The 14192-nt window shown below is 32.5% G+C and overlaps 1 protein-coding gene across 2 annotated transcripts in view; it reads left to right on the top strand.

Annotated features, from left to right (window-relative positions):
* Positions 1-12027, top strand: part of DARS1 (aspartyl-tRNA synthetase 1) — a 70871-nt gene extending 58844 nt beyond the window's left edge. For both annotated transcript variants that reach the window (XM_037028262.1, XM_037028346.1), the window contains exons 10-16: positions 25-172; positions 3892-4038; positions 5337-5379; positions 6647-6727; positions 8257-8368; positions 8544-8615; positions 10537-12027. In XM_037028262.1, coding sequence (XP_036884157.1) covers positions 25-172; positions 3892-4038; positions 5337-5379; positions 6647-6727; positions 8257-8368; positions 8544-8615; positions 10537-10628 — 695 coding nt within the window. In that variant the 3' untranslated portion in view covers positions 10629-12027. The remainder of the gene's footprint in view (positions 1-24; positions 173-3891; positions 4039-5336; positions 5380-6646; positions 6728-8256; positions 8369-8543; positions 8616-10536) is intronic.
* The last annotated feature ends 2165 nt before the right edge of the window (positions 12028-14192 follow it).

Genomic DNA, 14192 nt, shown 5'->3' with positions numbered 1-14192 from the left:
GTATTTCTTTTATTAATGTTACAGTATTCAGAGCTGAAGACTCTAATACCCACAGACATCTAACTGAATTTGTTGGCCTTGACATTGAAATGGCTTTTAATTACCATTACCATGAAGTTGTGGAAGAAATTGCTGACACCTTAGTACAAATATTCAAAGGACTTCAAAAAAGGTAAAAAATATGTATTTTTATATCCCTAAATGGACTTAATTTCAAATAAGTTTGGGTTCTTCAAAATAAAGCGATTCTTGAATTGAAACACGTAAGCCAAATTTTTATTGAACATATGTGTTTGTTATATAAGCTTGCTAGTCAGAGTTAATGAAAAAAATCCGCACTGTTCTGGAAAATACTCTGGATCCAAGTCAAGTTTGTCTTCAACTAGTTAACCTCACGTTTGGTGGGGAAGTTTACCAGCTTGTGAATAGCCTAACTCTATTTGTATTTTCCTTTATACTGACATCCTGAATATCTCAAGAAATAGAGCCTATGTTACATTTATAGCAGTTTTATTATTTGGGAGGTGTACTGTGGAGTAGTGATTATGAGCTTGGATTAGACTAGATCTAGGTAGCTAAGATCAGGCCCTAACTGCTACCTACCTGTATGGACCCTTGTGCAAGTTATTTAACTTGATGCCTCAGTTTCCTCAGCTAGTATAAGTGAGGGTAATAGTATTCTTACCTCAGAGGCAAAAAGTTCTTTCAGTCTACTAGTTTCTAATCTTTACTGAATCTGTCTATGTAAATTAAGCCTGTGTCAAGAATGTTTACTTCTTAGATCAATTGATTTTTACATTGAATAACCAATAAAGATTAGGAACTAGTACACTGAAGGGACTTTCAACTTATTTGAGCCTGGTGAATTGACAATATTTACAGAAAATTATTAGACATAATCTTGATGTTCAGAAAATTGAATTATGTATGGAAAATGTTTACTTTAGGTACACCCTCTAAACTAGCAAATAATTTCTTCCTTAAAGATCATTGAAAGTTGTTTACTTGTAATGATGTCTTTCAGGAAAAAAAAAGAAGAAGAAAATGCAAAGCAAGTTAAATAGAATCAAGAGAATCTTTTTTTTCTTTCCCCATACTGGTGGCTGTACTTCAATATTAAGCAGGCTATATTATACTTAACCTAGTGCTTTGATTCCTAACAAAGGACTCTTTGAAATTTCTATCTGAAGATCACTGATTTAACTACTAATTATTGATATATTTGGATATGCCTCATTGATATCTAAAAAGAGTTCAAAAATATTATAAATCGTACTCTGTTGCAAGGCTAATAAGTGTTTTCAAGAACACAAAAATTAATTGTTGATCTTATTAAAATGCTGTTGAATATGTAGCAGTATTTTCCAGGCATTACCTACATTGCATTGCATACTTGATGACCAGTTAATTGTAGATAGCCTTTGGGGGAAAAAAACTGTTCTCTGAGACATTTCAGTACAGGATATTTTAAGCAACTTTTATTCAGATATAATCTGGGAACAAGTAATATTTTCTTATAAAACAACATGTTCTTTGAAACTATAACAAAGTAAAAGCTTTCTTATTTTCTTTTCACATTTACAATTTTAAAGGTTCCTGAAACCTATTTATTTTAGGTATTGATATTTTCTCTATTGGAATATGAAATTTCCACTTTGGTTTCTATTACAACAGACCAACCATAAATCGAGTCCTGGGCTTTTTTAGTAAACCTGAGGGAGCAACTTGAAAATAAAAGCCTTCTTTCTATATTCTGTTAAGTCATTTAGGAATTTTAAGTTTCTGTGTGAATTGTAAATTGGGTTACCTGGCTCGTGTTGTTTCCCTTTCATGTTTTTCATTAAAATTTTCTCTAATAGAAGAGTAATATTCAAATAGATTTGAAGGTATTGATAGCCTTTGTATTACCACTGAAAAACATGATGGGAGTTAATACCGAAAGCAAAGAAAAACAATTTAAAAATCAATTATTGGGGTCTTCTCAACTCTTATATCAGGATTTGAATAAATCAGTAGCTAAGCTTCATTGCTCCCATGAAAAGTCTTTAAGACTAATCAGGAAGTGATAGTGTTTCTTCTTTCTTTTTAAGATTTTACTTAATTTATTTTCAGGGAGAGGGAAAGAGAAAGAAAGGGAGAGAAATATCAATGTTTGAAGAGAAACATCATGGGTTGCCTCTCACACACCCCCAGCTGGGGACCTGGCCCACAATTCAGGCATGTGCCCTGACAGGAATTGAACCAGTGACCTTTTGGTTCACAGGCCAATGCTTAATCCACTGAGCCACACCAGCCAGGACTAGAAGTGATAGTCTTTTAATTTCTACTCTTTTCAAAGTATGTTTTCATGTAAACATACTTTTTTCAATTTTATTAATTATGGAACATTTCAAAACAAAAAAGTAGGGAGGTTAGCCTAAAAAAAATGACCCCCATGTATTCATCACCCAGTTTCAACCATTGCCAGCCCATGGCCAGTTTTGTTTTACCCATTCCTCCTACCCCCTTTTATTTTGAAGCAAATTCCAGCTATCATTTCATTCATAAATACTTCAGCAAAAATATATTTTGTAATCTTAATAAAATATCATCCTCCATAGCAGTAAGTCAGTGCAGTAAACATTTGTCTTATGCCTATGTTTACAGGGTAGACACTATACTGAAGTGATTATTAAAACGGAGGAAAATTGGTGCTCTCCTAAACAAACTTACACTCTGCTGGGCACGGGGAAAGATAGGACAGGCGTTCCGTAATTTGGTCTTCCTTGATGGTAACAAGTGTTGTTAAAGGATTTAAAAGTCAGCCCTGGCTAGTGTAGCTCAGTGGATTGAACACAGGCTGTGAACCAAAGGATTTAAAAGTCAGATTTTTTTAATACCTACTCATAAAGTAGGTATTTTGTGTTTCTAACAATGTTAGCTGATAAGAGTTATAAAGAAAGTTTTAATCCTTTAATGCCACCATCATGACAGACAATGGAAGTCTGAGAAGTGATATTAAATATTTTAAGTGATTAAGTTTCATACTTAAATAACTTCTTAGTAACATTTGTTTGATACATACACTGGTTCAAAGATGATTTTATGTGACACAAAAAACTACCAGGTATTTTTTATTCTTAACTGTTGCTACTACTACAGAAGAGCCTAAAAGTCCCCTGGCAACTTCTGCACTGAGGCTGATTTTACACAAAGAGCTTTTCTCTGAAAGCATTTCCTTTTGGTTACCTCTGTATTCCAAAATTGTTATCAGTGGAATGTGTAAAACTAATACTATATATAGGCCCTTGGGTCCCTGCCAACTGGCCCCTTAGGAACAGACTCTCTGGATAGCTAGGGAGGTCTGTGGGGCTGAGTGGCTCAGCTGGACAGGTCATTAGCTAACCATGGAGCTTCCACCCCTGAACTTCTCGGGTTGTTTTTTCCTCATCATCACACATATAGTAGCTCCCATGAAATGTTTAAAATGTTCTTTGTTAAAAGAAAAAAAAAGTTTATCAAATGTGTAGAAGAGTAAAAACAATGTTCTTATTTAGCAGTATTAGTAAAAAAATAATTTTTTAAAGGTATTGGCACAGTGATCTCTTTTTGGGGGGGAGATGATTTTTTTAAGGTTTCATTTATTTTTAGAGCAAGGGGATGGAAGGGAGAGGGAGAGAAACATGCAAGAGATAAATTGATTAGTTGCCTCTCCCACACCCCCTACTGGGAACTTGGCCCACAACCCAGGCATGTACCCTGACGGGGAATTGCACCAGCAACCTTTCAGTCCACAGGCCGCCAGCACTCAATCCACTGAGCCACACCAGCCAGGACCACAGTGACCTCTTGTGGGGAAAGAATACACTTATCTCACACATTTTTATTAACTCTAAATCATTATTCAAATAGGTTTCAAACTGAAATTCAGACGGTGAATAAACAGTTCCCATGTGAGCCATTCAAATTTTTGGAGCCAACTTTAAGACTAGAGTATTTTGAAGCATTGGCTATGCTTAGGGAAGCTGGAATTGAAATGGGAGATGAAGAAGATCTGAGGTTTGTCTTTGTGATTTTTAAAACTTTAGTGGCTAGGTTTAAGATATGCAAAAATTAATATATTAATGAATAGTAATTTTTTACCAAGCTGATAAGTCCAGTTTTATTAATTTTGGGGCATATAGTATAATGCTGTTTTATATGATATATTTAATATATGATCTGAAATAATGATTTAATATGGTTTGCCTATACTTCAATAAACACTATTTTAGTACCTTTCCAAATTTGTAATGCTTTAAAGAATATAGAGACTTTTGCCTATGAGTTTTGTCATCTAATATGTCATCTGTCTTTTCCATCAGTGGTTATTAGAGGAGGTGGACAGCAGTCTAAATCATCCCCACACAGGATTAGGGTGGACAGCTGTTAAGATCTCTAAAAGTTTATGAAAATCACTGTTCTCTGTTTGACATACAGAACTATATTATCTAAATTCAGATCATGCAACTTATAATTTTAAAACAAATTATGTGTATAATAAAGATGTGAAATTACTATCTACTTCTGTTTTATTTCGGGGTTCTTAAGTTAGAATACTTAAGGCATCACAACACAGCATGAATGTAAGAGGAAAAGAGGTGATTATTGTTATTTTTTAGGGTTTTTTAAAAAAACATATCTCTCAAAACCCTTTGTTTTTGTCTAACAAATATATCTCTATGTGTGGTTTTAAGCATCCCCTACATTGCTAGATGACATCTTAAGGCAAACCATACATTCTATAATTACTTTAAGTTAGACAATATTTTCATAGTATTTTGCAAATTGTTCTTAAATAAAGTAGATGCTAAAGTATCAAATTCTTGGCTATAGAAATTTAACTGGTCTATATAAATAATATTATATTTTTAAAGCTCAGAAATACTAATTTTTTTGTTTTACAAACCTTTGATAAAGAATAACAAAAAGGAGAGATCATTCTGAAGTAGAACCATTTAATGGCAAGAATACCCTGTGTTGGTATAGTGAACTTTTATTATATGTTATGGAAGGGAATCATTTCACCTGTGCTATTTCTGAATCAGTGAATTGCTAAATTCTGTCTATGACTTTATTTAAATGTTACTGAGCAGCACCTACTAAATATTAAGTCCTTGTACCAGGTGCACTTATAAGTAGTTTCCAGCAGTACTTGCCTTTTTAAAAATGATCAGAATAGACAACTGTGTATTTTGGCTGAATTTTTTATCCTTTAATAACTTTGAATAGAAGAGGTACATTATTAACACTTTAAGAGCTAATCAAACACTTGATTTCATGTTGTTGCTGGAGGTTTTCTCATTGTTTTTTTTCAGTACGCCAAATGAAAAACTGTTGGGTCGTTTGGTGAAGGAAAAGGTAGGCATACTGTATTTCTTTTTCTAAATCAGAAAAATATCCTGTACTAAAGAACAGTTGCATTAAGGAACAGTTACTAATTTTCCTAGAATAGTGTGGTTCCAGAATAAAGACCAAAAGGGACAATACTTTTTTTAATCTTGGAAAAATGAAAAATATTCTGATAGGCTTTCCCCATTTTGATTAACTTAGTATTCTATTTTTTGCACTGAGTTGTGTACTGAAGTATCTCTAAAAGTGGTATCTATATCAGAGTGTCAGATGGGTTAGAAGGGACCACAAGATGAGGAAGAATGGATTTCCTTTCTGCCTCTTGTTTGAAAGCTACTTTCCTATCTCATTTTCTAGAACTCCAAAGAAGATAGAAGCTAAACTTAGTGTGATGTTAAAAGAAATTAAGGGAATTGTGTGATGAAATAAAAACAGTCCTTGAGCACACCTGCTGGTTGCACTCTAGCTGTTAAACTGACTGGGGAACTATTTCTGAAACTGCAGTTTTGAGTTTATAGCTTTAAAATGCTATTTCAGCATAGCCAGTTTTAGTTTGTTGGCTTTGTTGACATTCCCTCCACACTCCAGTTTCAGCAAAAATGTTTAACGTCAAAGCAGTTGAAATGTTACTGGTTTCTTTAGTTATATCTAGGTCACATAGGAAGTATTCTGACAAAATTGTCATAATTTCATGTTAATTGTTATTTATCTCCATTGTAGTTTTCACTTGAAGAAAACTACCAAATTTCTTTTAGATATCTAAACTAAAATGTTAATTTTGGGGAAGATAAGCAGTGTTTTTTTTTTAAGATGAATATTATAAAGGTGTCAGTTTTTCCCAAAATAATTTAGATTTTTTATTTTCGTCACTCTTCGTATAACCCAAAGATATTTGGGGTAATTCAACATATAAACATCTATAAAATGCATCTGAAGGACTAAATGAACTAGAAAAGCAAAGGAAAAAATGGAAATCAAAGAAACTTATTGCAGCATAATTTTCAGTGGGGGAGAAACTGGAGATTACATGTCCCCCCCAAAAAAGAAAAATGAACATTTACAGTATGATTGAATAGTCAGCAGCTCCTAAAAATTAAATATTGGAAGAATTTGTAACATTATGACAATACTTACTGTGTATACAGTGCAATTACACTCATTTTGAAGCACAAAACTTATGTATAAGAAAATAGGACAGTTAATTACCAAAATATTAGCCTTTTTACTTTCATTAAACTTTTAGTAAATCTTTTCATTGTATTTATTTTTCTTATAGTATGATACAGATTTTTATATTCTTGATAAATACCCATTGGCTGTAAGACCTTTCTATACCATGCCTGACCCAAGAAATTCTGTAAGTAATTTTATTTTAAATAGCCTGTTTGGGGAAGAAAGAAAACTTTATTGTCGCTATGTCAAATTGTACAATGGGAATAATGGTTTTCACTAGTAACTTGTAGTTTCAATGTTCATGTTGCTATATGTATTACTACTAGTTTCTGTCAGCTGTGGTCAACGTGAAATCTGAATATTCTAGCAAATTAGCTCCAAAAGTCTACATTAAAAATCATTTTCATGTCATATTTTGAAGACTTATAAGAAAGAAACATGTAAATTTATAGTATTACTAGATTTGCAGACATTGACAGAATCCACTTTGGTCCGGGGAGGAGGTTGGTGCAGCTCCTACATAATCCCTCCATCATCTGGGATCCCTCCTTCCACATGAGCAAAGTCTGTTGTTGACCTTGAACTAAGAATTCACATTCTGTCCTGGGAGTTCATCTAAATAATGTCTTGTGGCCTTTTACTATTTTCTCATTGCAGTGGTTCCCAAACTTTAGTGTGTATCATCCAAATCCCTTGGAGGGCTTTCTAAAACACAGATTTCTGGTCCCTATTACCAGACTTTCTGATTAGCTGGTTTGGGTAGAGCTTGGTAATTTGCATTTCTAACAAGTTTCTGGTAATATTGAAGCTCCTGATCCAGGAATCACATTTTCAGAACTGGTTTTTGAAAGACAGGGAAAGTAAGTTAGAACCTGATAGGGAATAGATTGAGCTATGGTAAATTGATGTTTAATTTGCTTTTCTTAAAATAGAATAAGAAATTTTAATTGATAATTTGAAGTTCCAAAAGTGACCCACTTAAAAATATTTCTCCTGGCCTTGGCTGGTTTGGCTCAGTGGGTCAAGGGCCGGCCTGTGAACCAAAGGGTCTCCGATTGATTTCAGTCAGGGCACCTGCCTGGGTTTTGGTCCAGGTCCCCAGTAGGGAGTATTCCAAAGGTGACCGCACAGTGATGTTTCTCTCTCTCCTTCTCCTCTCTCTCAAAATAAATAAATAAAATCTTTAAAAATATATATTTCTATTGATAAAGTGAAATAAGAATTAGGCCCTGGCTGGTGTAGCTCAGTGGATTGAGCGCGGGTCTACAAACCAGACGATCGAGGTTCGATGCCCAGTCAGGGCACATGCCTGAGTTGCAGGCCAGTTCCCTGCAGGGGACGCATGAGAGGCAACCATACATTGATATTTTTTCTCCCTCTCTCCTTCTCTTTCCCTCTAAAGATAAATAAATAAAATTTTAAAAAAGAATTATACTACTTATAAGTTAGATATGGTGCTCTGATTTGATATTGGAAGTTGTGGAAGAAGGGAAGCATAAAATCTGAGAGTCAAGGAAGAAGTTATTATTCAACCCTCACTAATTTAATCCTGTTTTAGAGAAAACAGTTATTTTCATTGGAGCCAGGTACATCATTAATTGTAGGAAAAAATGAACTTACTCTTAATGTAACAGGTTTTTTCCCCCATACATGCAATGGAAATAGAATGATAGCCACTTGGAAAGTGATGTTTTTAGTTTTTTTACCCTACAGAAACAGTCCAACTCTTATGACATGTTCATGAGAGGAGAAGAAATACTGTCAGGAGCTCAAAGAATACACGATCCTCAGCTGCTAACAGAGAGAGCTTTACATCATGGGATTGGTAAACAACTTAAATATATTTAGTAGAATAATGAATATTCTGAAGATAACATATTTAAAACCTTATAAAGACTCCTTAGAGAGTCATTTGTTTTACTCTACATTTAACAGTAGTTGCTTTTATATCTTTTTAAAGCTAAATAAGATGATGAATTATATTTGTTTTTTTCCCCTAGATTTGGAGAAGATTAAGGCGTATATCGATTCCTTCCGCTTTGGAGCCCCCCCGCATGCCGGTGGAGGCATTGGTAACACTCCTTTAATATTGCGACAGTGATATCTCCAACCCAGACTTCATTTAGCAAAGTGTTTATTCAGTTCTAACTAAATTTCTTCAGCACTAAACTACAGAAAGTAAATCTTGTATATTGTTACTGCTTACAAATAAGTCCATAAGTGCTAAGTGTAATCCAAATTTGAGTTACATGAATTTTTTAAGTGAATAACTTAATGAGAATTTGATTTCCAAAGAACAAAATGAACAACTAAAATACTGTTAATAAATTTCTAGTCATCCTTTTTGTCTTAATAGCTTAAAAGCAAACCGTCTTATAAATTGAATGTCCTGTTTTCTTTCCACATCCATGAGTTCATTCAGATTAGCCCCAATTTAAAGCTGTCCCTCAAGTTTGCTGCTAAATGTTTTTGTTGAAATGTAACAATTTAATTGATTTTTAGGACCGCTTTTATCTAGAGTATATGTAATCTATTGCTCTGTGAGGTAACAATGAGTAAATGTTTAACTCAATTTTTGGATGTCCATATCAAAGACAAATTCCAAATTTACAGTTTTGTTGAATTTGTTCATTGTTTGGGAGAGTTTTGCTGAATAGGTAATAAACTTACAAAAAACTTCAAATTAAAAGGGTGTAGAGGAATGTGCATTTACCTCCCTATGCAAAGTCTGTGTGTGTGCAAAAATATACACATTTTTTAAAATAGTTTTTGTACAAATTGTAGTATACTATATAAACCATTCAGTACCTTGCATTTTTTACTTAACTATATTTCATAACTTGTTCTTTATCAGTTCAAGAGCTTTTTCATTCTTTTTCACTGCATAGACTCCATTGAAAGGGAGGGTACACCATAACCTTGTTAACTAGCTTCTTATTGATGGACCTGGAGGTTGTTACCAGCCCTTTGTTTTTACAAACAAGCTACATTGAAGATATAATTTAAGTTTTAATGAGATGTTTATGACTGTTTTCTCTTAAGAGTATTCAGTAATGTGCATTTTGTATAATATTACAAACTTTTGTGACTGATTGATGATCTAAATTTTAATCTTACTCATAAAAGAGGACATTTAAATAGTTATCAAAATACCACCTTGATTAGTGTTAGTTAGATTACTGTAATACATGGCTCAAATATATTATGTCTGTGGATTTTTTTTGTAAGGTATAGGAATAGAAATGTTAATTCTTTTATTTACATTTGTTTTAGAGTTAAATATATCCTTTAAAATTAAAAGTTTTGTTATATAAAAATATTCTCTGACCTTTCTTTGTGTAAAATATTAGTCTCCTACAACTTTAGTGAAATAGATAAATCAAATTGCAGATACAAAGTTTCATTTGCTAGTTTGACACTTTTTCTTACCTGGTACTTGGTCGTAATTCTTATCAGTAATATAGTATTTAAGTCACATGTCAAAGTCCATTTCTTCTACACTCAAAGCATTTACTAGGAACCACCATGTCACGTGTCTTACTGAATTACAATGAATTTCTGGTACTTGTATTAATGACTTCCTTGAACAATTTTATAACTCTCATCTTATACTGATGACCTGGACTACAAAATTAGAATCTAGTTTCATTTGAAAACATACAGGCTTATATTAATACAATGGGGTTTTGTTTGTTTGTTCAAATCATAAATTTTGGACATTTACATAGATTTTTTGTAGTTCACATTTCACAACCATACCACTTAAGGATATCGCATTTTGTCCTTTTCACATACAGCATCATCTCTGATTCTATATTTCAGAATCATACCTAAAACATTTGATTTTAAATAAGCTCAAAATAATAGAAGTCATTTTCTTTTCTAACAAGGAAAAGTATTTTGTTGATCAGTGATATTATGTTGGTAGTTTTCAATAAGTAAGACCCTGAGAGGTTTCAGGAAAGGAATTAATATTTATTTTGTTTTCCCTAGGGTTGGAACGAGTTACTATGCTGTTTTTGGGATTACACAATATTCGTCAGACCTCAATGTTCCCCCGTGATCCTAAACGACTTACTCCTTAAAGAAAGCTGTTTTCTATTTTTTGCAGTAACCTGCAATTGATCAGGCAGTACCCTAGGTACCTGAAAGTATGCAGTAACACAAATGTCTTTAATCTAAAGTGCCACAGTTACTTTTGGATTAATTCAATATAGGTTACTTTAAAAGAGAAGTTTTCTATAACTTTGGACATGCTTCAATAGGAAATAGTTGAACATTTTAATGAAAAATTCATATGATGGTGTTAAAAATTGATATTGCATTACTAAAATAAATGTTAATTTTAAGCAGTTAAGATTATAAACTTTTTTTTCTATACTAACAGTGGCTGCAACGTTAATGTCTTAAATTCTCAATATTTGAGCTTATTTTTTTAAATTCTGACATTGAAATGAGAACAATTTTAGAGAAGTGTCTGAGATTTTAATCAATGTATAACTGGCATATTATGGAAAATTAGGCAAAAGGTATCAATTCATAGAGGTTGTGCCCAGATATCATATAAAGCAGGTGAGAATACTGGTTAGAAAATATTCATTGTAATACTGTATTAAGTTCTAAATCTGAATTTCAATAAAATTTGAAAGCCACTGATAGTTGTCTTTGTATAACTTTATTTGATAACTGGCTCTTGGCTTTTATAATTTGGGAAAAGAAAAAGTATACAACTGGTTTATGTAAATAACCTAAAACAAATGAAAACTGATATATTCACAACATGTATTCATACCAAGATATATGTTCAGATGGGTGTGAGGATAGAGCTCTTAAAGCTGAAAGCTTGGATTGCTTAATAGTTTATTTCACATAAATTAAAAAATTATTGCAGAATTTTTATTTTTAACTGGTACTGGTATTTATTGAATGTCACAAAAATGCACTCCTATTTTTCCTACCAAAAATAAATTCCTGTGTAAGAATTATAATTAAAAATACTTTTCCTCTAGATTATTAAATATGTTGATGCTGTTGTTAATTTTACAGCAAATCATATGGAATAGTCAGGAACAAAACAATGTAATGCAAATGTTTTTCTACAGGTAGGACTCAACCCCTGGACCATAAATACCTGCTCATTATTCTCAAAAGTTTAATTTATCTTATCATCTGGACTATGAGCTCTTTGAAAATAGAGACACAATTGTTACATCTTTTATGTCTTACCAGAGCATTTGAGTATAGTAGGCACCCCAACGGTGTTTAATAAATTTAATCCACACAAGAAAAACAGACTATTGTTCATCTTATTCTGTATTGCGTGATCCCCAGCCCCTAAAATAGTATAATGAAATGGCCCTAGAGTTATTCTTCTCAAGTTCATAGAATTATAGCTTCTTTCAAAATAATTGGTTTGTAAAGTCTTATAGTATCTTTTATTTCATTATTTTTCTTATAAAGTATTTCATACATGCCAACCAAATTGGAGCGTAATAAAAAGGATATCCCTGTAATTGATACCCATCTTAATAAAATCTTAACATTGTTGTATTTGCTTGTATATTTTCTTTTTTTAGAGGAAAAGAAATTGTGAATACATGTTAGTCTTCCTGTGTGTACCCACCATAATTCTGTTTCTTCCTACCATAGTGGTAACTACTATATCAACTCAGTATTTTTTAATTTTTTGCCATGTTCTTATATTTTAACTAAATTTAATGTTTCTATAAACACTGTCTAATACTGTTTTGCAGGTTTTTTGGATAAGATATATTATGGGATTTTGATTGGAATTATCTTGAATTTATAGAATAATTTGAAAGGCCTTGGAGTTTTCCTCTCTTTAAACCTTTAATGAATGAATGTTATATCACTTCATTTTTGATATTTTTTCTTTAATTATAAAATATTCTTTAATTCTTTCAAAATCATTTTTTAATTTTTAGTTTATGCTGGAATACCTTACAATTTGTTTTCACTGGGAATGGGATTTTTTTCTATTAAATTTTTAAATTGTTAGTAAGGCATGAGAACACTGAGTTACCAGTTTTTATATGTTGCTTTTTTTTATGCAACAAATTCCTGAACTATTATTAGTTCTAATAGTTTGTGACTATCTTGTATTTTCAAACTAGACTGGTGGGTGTGAAGGATAGCAGTGTAGTGAAAAGTGTGAATTCTCTGCCTACACTGTCTGTTTTCAAATCCTGATTTTACTGTTTACTAGCTGTATAACCTTGAGTAACTTGCTTATCCTCAACTTTCCTCATTTGCATAATCCTATCTCATAGAACTATTGTGGGGATTAAGAGTATGAAACACTTAGAACAATGCTTGTCACATAGAATAGTGTCTGGCAAATAAGGAGTTTTCTCTTCCTATCTAATTCTTATATTTACTTAATGTATTAGTTGAACCCTCAGTCAAATGTTGAGTAAATCAGTAATGGGGGCATGCTTTTCTTGGTTTTTGACTTAATTTTTTTAGGTACTTAAATCTCAAGATTAAGTGTGATTTTCTGTAGGTTTTTAATAAATGCCCTCTATCAAATTCAAGAAGATTCTATTTGTTACAAGTTTCTGTTACATGTGACTTGAATTTGTCAGTACTTTTTCTGTGCTTGCTACAGTTATTTTCTTTCACTTTTGAGCATGATAGGTTACATAATAGAAGAAATTCCTGATATTTCTCTGGAATAAGTACTACATGATCACCATGTATTATTTTATGTATGTACTACTGATATATACAACAAAATTCTCTCATCTAAAGTATATAGTTTGATGAATTTTGGTAATTTTATACAGTCAGGTAACCACCATAATTAAACTACAGAACATTTTCATTGTCCCAGAAAGTTCCATAGTATATCTTTATAGTCAGTCCCCATCTCTAATTTTGTCACTATTCTTTTTGCCTTTTCTATAGTTTCACATAAATGGAACAATATAACATACAGTCTTTTGTTTTCTTTAAGTATGATGTTTTCGAGATTCATCTGTGTTGTTACATGTGTTAATAGTGTACTACTTTTTATTGATGAGTAAGTAGTAGTATTACACAGAATAGTAGCTTGCTTATCCATTCACTAGTTGCTGGGCATGTAAGTAACACCAGTTTTTAACCCATGGTGAATAATGCTACTATGAATATGAACATTTGTTTACAAGTCTTTTTTTTTTTAGGAGAAGCATTTTTTAATTTTTTTTCCTTTTTAATGTATTTTACTGATTATGCCATTACAGTTGTCCCATTCCCCCCCTTCATTCCCCTCCACCCTGCACACTCCCTTCCCCACCATTCCCCCCTTTAGTTTATGTCCATGTGTCACAAGTTCTTTAGATTCTATATTTCCCATACTATTCTTGCCCTCCCCTTGTCTATTTTTCTCCTCACCATCTATGCTACTTATTCTCTGTACCTTCTCCCCTCTTCTCCTCCTCCCACTCCCCTGTTGCTAACCCTTCATAGAAATATCCATTTCTATGGTTCCACTCCTGATCTAGCTGTCCTCTTGGTTTGCTTTTGAGGGGGGTGGGGGGGTGGTTATTAATAACTGAGTTTGCTGTCCTTTCACTGTTAATATTTTTCATCTTCTTTTTCTTAGAAAAGTCCCTTTAACGTTTCATATAATAAGGGCTTGGTGATGA

Source organism: Sturnira hondurensis, unplaced genomic scaffold, assembly GCF_014824575.4.
Source record: "Sturnira hondurensis isolate 20B ecotype Veracruz unplaced genomic scaffold, ASM1482457v3 Scaffold0000256, whole genome shotgun sequence".
NCBI lineage: Eukaryota > Metazoa > Chordata > Mammalia > Chiroptera > Phyllostomidae > Sturnira > Sturnira hondurensis.
The sequence above is the reverse complement of the archived record's forward strand: the minus strand, read 5'-3'. Positions and strand labels throughout refer to the sequence as shown.